At 35.4% G+C, this 5,102-nt stretch overlaps 1 protein-coding gene across 1 annotated transcript; it reads left to right on the forward strand.

The window, feature by feature from the left end:
• Window positions 1-2,085: 2,085 nt before the first annotated feature.
• LOC125909793 (olfactory receptor 4K14-like) lies at window positions 2,086-3,027 on the forward strand. The gene has a single exon (XM_049613257.1). The coding sequence runs from the start codon at window positions 2,089-2,091 to the stop codon at window positions 3,025-3,027; it is 939 nt and encodes a 312-aa protein (XP_049469214.1). The 5' UTR covers window positions 2,086-2,088.
• The last annotated feature ends 2,075 nt before the right edge of the window (window positions 3,028-5,102 follow it).

Raw genomic sequence — 5,102 nt, forward strand, 5'->3', positions numbered from 1 at the left:
CTCACCACTACACCATGTACATATTCATCTTTTGCAAAATCCTTTCTCAAACACAACTGAAATCATTCTTTTGCTATTAGCTATCTTCTACATCATTTATTCCAAAACACATGGAACTAGTTATTGACAACTAATCCCAGAAAGGTGTTTGTCTTGACAAAAATTAAATTTCAAGGTAAAGGCCAAATTGTTCAAGTTTCTCAGGGGACATAAGTCTACTGGGTGTAATATCAGCATATTTTCTTTAGAAATTAAGTCTCTATCATGGAGGATATGTTAACTTGTAAGTTATGAGAATACTAACACATGTCCCCTTGTCCCCAGCAAATGTGTGCTTTACCTAATTCTTTAGGAATATCTTCTTCATTTCTATCCTGTGCTTCTGAGTTCTCAGTATAAGGGAAGGGGAAACTAGTGTTCATGATGAGGTAATGTTTTTCACAGTTCTGCTCTCTTTGGCATCACCGTTAAGATTTCAAAGGGTAAAAAAAGAAGAGACACACAAAAAATAAAGCAAAGGAAAAGAAATAATAAAGGGAGAAGAGACATATACAATTAGCTTTCCACCATCCAGTGAAAAAATAATCAATTTACTTAAGGATGAATATAAACAATATTATTGTATTTACATATTTGTACAAAATAAAAAAATTATAAATATATATTTAGAGATAAATAATTGGTGATCTCTGAAGTTTTAACTTCATGCTCACTCAGCACTAACAAACATGTATTCTGACTCCATATGTCTACAATTTATTCACATCCTCTAAATAACATTTATATGTATTTGAAACTTGTATGGCAATATTTTTAAAGCTAGGGATTTCATGGCATCCATTGATATATGGTTGACATGCTGTCAAAAATCTTTGCACAACTTTTGAATCAACCAAAATTCAACCAATGGCCTACTGTTGGCCAAAAGCCTTAGCAATAATAGAGTTGATTGAAAGATATTTTGTATTTTTTACATGTTATACGCTGCATTACTACAATGCAGTGGGCTAGAAAAAAGAAAACGTTATTTTTTTTTAACGTTTATTTATTTTTGAGACAGAGAGAGACAGAGCATGAATGGGGGAGGTGCAGAGAGAGAGGGAGACACAGAATCTGAAGCAGGCTCCAGGCTTTGAGCTATCAGCCCAGAGCCGGACGCGGGGCTCGAACACCGCGAGATCGCGAGATCGTGACCTGAGTTAAAGTCGGACGCTTAACCGACTGAGCCACCCAGGCGCCTGAAGAAAACGTTAAGAAAATCATAAAGAAGAGAAAATACATTTACAGTGCTGTGCCTATTGACAAAAATCTGCATAGACCCACAGAATTCAATCCTGTGTTGTTCATAAGTCAACTGTAAATGAAAATAAATATTCTCTATGGATAAGCTTGAGTATAACAAGCTTCCATTCAGACTTCAAGTCAGACTCTTGAGTTACCTTCCTCTGTGGTTAATCACTTTTCATCTAATTCCCCACAGACATCTTTTTCTAATATATTTAGTTTACTAAATGAATTTCATTTAACTGTGATCTTAATGATAAATTATGTGCCTGATTTTGCATTTAAATTATCATGCCATGGTATTTATTATAAGGTTTTCTATATAGCTTTTCTCCTACTGACTGTTCCAACATATATTTTATAGTAATAAGCAAAAAAAATTAGGTTTATGGTGTTTTATAAAAGAGGTTCACTCATCTGTGGAATTTGAGAAGCTTGGGTTGATGTGGGTAGGGAAAATGGGTGATGGGTACTAACAAGGGCACTTGTTGGGATGAGCACTGGGTTTTCATATGTAAGTGATGAGTCATTAGATTCTACTCCTGAAGCCAAGGCTACACTGTATGTTAAATAACTTGAGAATTAAAAAAAAAAAAAAAGGCATAATGTCAGGAATATTTTGCCAATATTTGTCTTCCCAGTTATATTTTCCACTTTCAGGTATAAATGCTAATTTTTGAGGAAATTTAAATTTAAATGAAATAGAATTTCAATTAAATACTAAAAGTTAAGTACCCATTCCCACACCACTAACTGACAATCTATCCTTCTTCCTAGGTTATTTTAGAGGACACAGTGAATAAAATGGATAAAGGAAATTTGTCTATAGTGTCAGAATTTGTGCTTCTGGGACTTTGCCACTCATGGAATATGCAGGTCTTATTCCTAATCATATTTTTTATGCTTTACCTGCTTATTGTATCTGGAAATGTTTTCATCATGATCCTAATCATCACTGATTCCCATCTTCATTCTCCCATGTATTTCTTGTTGGCCAACCTGTCCTTTGTTGATATGTGGCTTTCTTCAGTCACCACTCCAAAGATGATCACAGACTTTCTCAGGGAGAACAAGACTATTTCCTTTGGAGGGTGTATGTGCCAGATCCTCTATGTACATTTTGTTGGAGGGGGTGAGATGGTACTCTTGGTGGTAATGGCCTATGACCGCTATGTGGCTATCTGTAAGCCACTCCACTATTCGGCCATGATGAGCCTGCAAAAATGCACTAGTCTGGTGGTAACTTCCTGGAGCATTGGCTTTGTGCATGCCATGAGTCAGATGGCTGTGATTGTGCAATTGCCTTTCTGTGGCCCCAGGGAAATTGACAGCTTCTTCTGTGACATACCACTGGTAATCAAGCTTGCCTGCATAGATTCCTACAATTTGGGAATATTAATGAATGCTGACAGTGGGGTTCTAGCCATGACCTGCTTTATCCTGTTGTTGATATCCTATACATATATTCTTCTCACCATCCGCCAAAGCACTAAAACTGGTGCTTCCAAGGCACTCTCTACCTGTACTGCCCACATCACAGTGGTGGTGCTCTTCTTTGGGCCTTGCATCTTCATCTATGTGTGGCCACTCAGCATCACCTGGGTGGACAAATTTCTTGCTGTGTTTTACTCTGTTATTACACCTCTCCTAAATCCAGCCATTTATACTCTGAGAAATAAAGAGATTAAAGATGCCATGAAGAGATTCAGAAGATATTATATGCATTACAAGGGAAATATTTAATGCCCCAAAAACCTTCACATTGATAATACATTGACCTTGTAAAATAAGTTGAAAATTCTAGGCATTCAGTTTATTTCTACATATTATAGTTGTCTCCAAGTGCAGGAATAGGGTAAATATAATTCAAGAAATGGCAACATTTATTAATCATCCAGTAGAACACCACAAAATATATCCCTAAAGCCCAAACACTAATGATCCCTCTTTCTGAGGGAATTGTCTAATCAGTCTTCCTATGACTTTAACTATGTTAATTGAGAATCTAAAATTCATTCAACAAAGCCATCCACCCATCCTGATGGAGAGTATCTTAACAAATTTCTCTTGAATTTTCTCCTGACTCCATTTGGAAAGTACTCCTATAACACTGACTCCTTCTCTCAAACCTTTCACCCAACTTCTTGTCAAGAGGTAACTCAATTATTATTTTTTCTTTAACTTAGCTTCCATGCAAATACCAATGGGAAGCAGTGGGAGAAAAATCTAGAGAGAATGTGACAACAGTGGTAAAATCATAGAGTGAAGGATATTCTGTGTTTCATTTCCATTAACTCAATAAATGTAAAAAAAAAAAAAAAAAAAGGTAAGACCTAATGATATTTCCCTTGGTTATCTCAGTCTCAAGGACTAATATTTATTATGCTTCAAACTATTATTAACCATCTGTGTAAAAGTCCTAAAATGTATGCTCTTCAAGGGCAAGAGCCATGCCTTACCTGATCAATTCTTGAAATAGCAGTACTTAGTATATTGGTTAATATATAAACAGTCAATAAATATATTTTAATGAATATATAAAGGATAATTTATCCATTCAAATACCCATAACATTTATTGATCGTGGCATATTGAAGTGCAGCCTTTGTCATTAAAAGAAATTCCTAAGTTTCAACTTACAAATAAAATTTATTTTATTTCTTGCAGAATTTTAAATTAAGTGGATTGAAATTCACTTGGAAGAATCAACCATAAAAGTCAGAAAAAAAGTTTAGTACATACACAGGTTTTATTCCTCTTAACATCAAAACAAAAAACAACAAAATGACAATAAAAATAATGCACTGATCCTCCTTGAATGCCTACTCCATGCCACTCTTTTATATGCACTTTTTAACTTCATGCTCACTCAGAGCAAAATTATAAATTTTATAATTTAAGTGCTTTTATTATTTCCAATTTATGAATAAGAAAATGAGACTCAGAAATGTGAATTAAAGTTCTTCAAGATAACACAGTCTTATTTTTCCTTCTCTTAGGATTTATAGATCAATTTGAATTCCAAGACTCTTCACTTATTAAATAACACTACCCAATACAATAGAAAATTATTTCTTTTTTTTTTTAATGTTTGTTTATTTTTGAGAAAGAGAGAGACATAGCATGAGAAGAGGAGGGGCAGAGAGGGAGACAGAATTGGAAGCAGGCTCCAGGCTCTGAGCTGCCAGCACAGAGCCCGATGTGGGGCTCAAACTCACAAACTGTGAGATCATGAAGTGAGTCAATTAATAGAATCAGAGAACCTAAGTCAATAATAGAATATTAACCGAACAAAATAAATAATATACTGGAAATGTCATTTTGCAATCTAAATTGATTATGCAGTATAAAATGGGAATGGGAGAAACATCACCTAAGAACAAACCTGCACACAAATGGTAAAGTATTAACAGTCAACCATTTAGCTGTCTCTACCTTGGGCGGTAGCCCCAATTCATTCTCATGGGTATACTATTCATTCACTGTATTGTCACCACTGTATTGTCACCACTGTTTTAAGAAATTTTTTTTCTGCCCAGAACACTAAGTATCTTTTTTTTTTCTGTCTGTCCTTATAAGATAAACCTGAGTGTTAAGTTCTATTTTTATGGATTTCCTAACATGTGAAAAAGAAGGGTTTAAGAATAAAAAAAATACAGGGGCGTCTGGGTGACTTGATCGGTTAAACGTCCAACTTGGGCTCAGGTCATGATCTCACAGTTTGTGAGTTTGAGCCTGGCGTCGAGCTCTGTGCTGACAGCTCAGAGCCTGGAACCTGCTTCAGATTCTGTGTCTCCCTCTCTCTGCCCCTCCCCTGC

This window comes from Panthera uncia, assembly GCF_023721935.1.
Source record: "Panthera uncia isolate 11264 chromosome B3 unlocalized genomic scaffold, Puncia_PCG_1.0 HiC_scaffold_1, whole genome shotgun sequence".
Lineage (NCBI taxonomy): Eukaryota > Metazoa > Chordata > Mammalia > Carnivora > Felidae > Panthera > Panthera uncia.

What these genes read in the sequence shown, in the direction of transcription:
- LOC125909793 (XM_049613257.1), top strand. Translation starts at nt 2,089, where the DNA reads ATGGATAAAGGAAATTTGTCTATAGTGTCAGAATTTGTGCTTCTGGGA.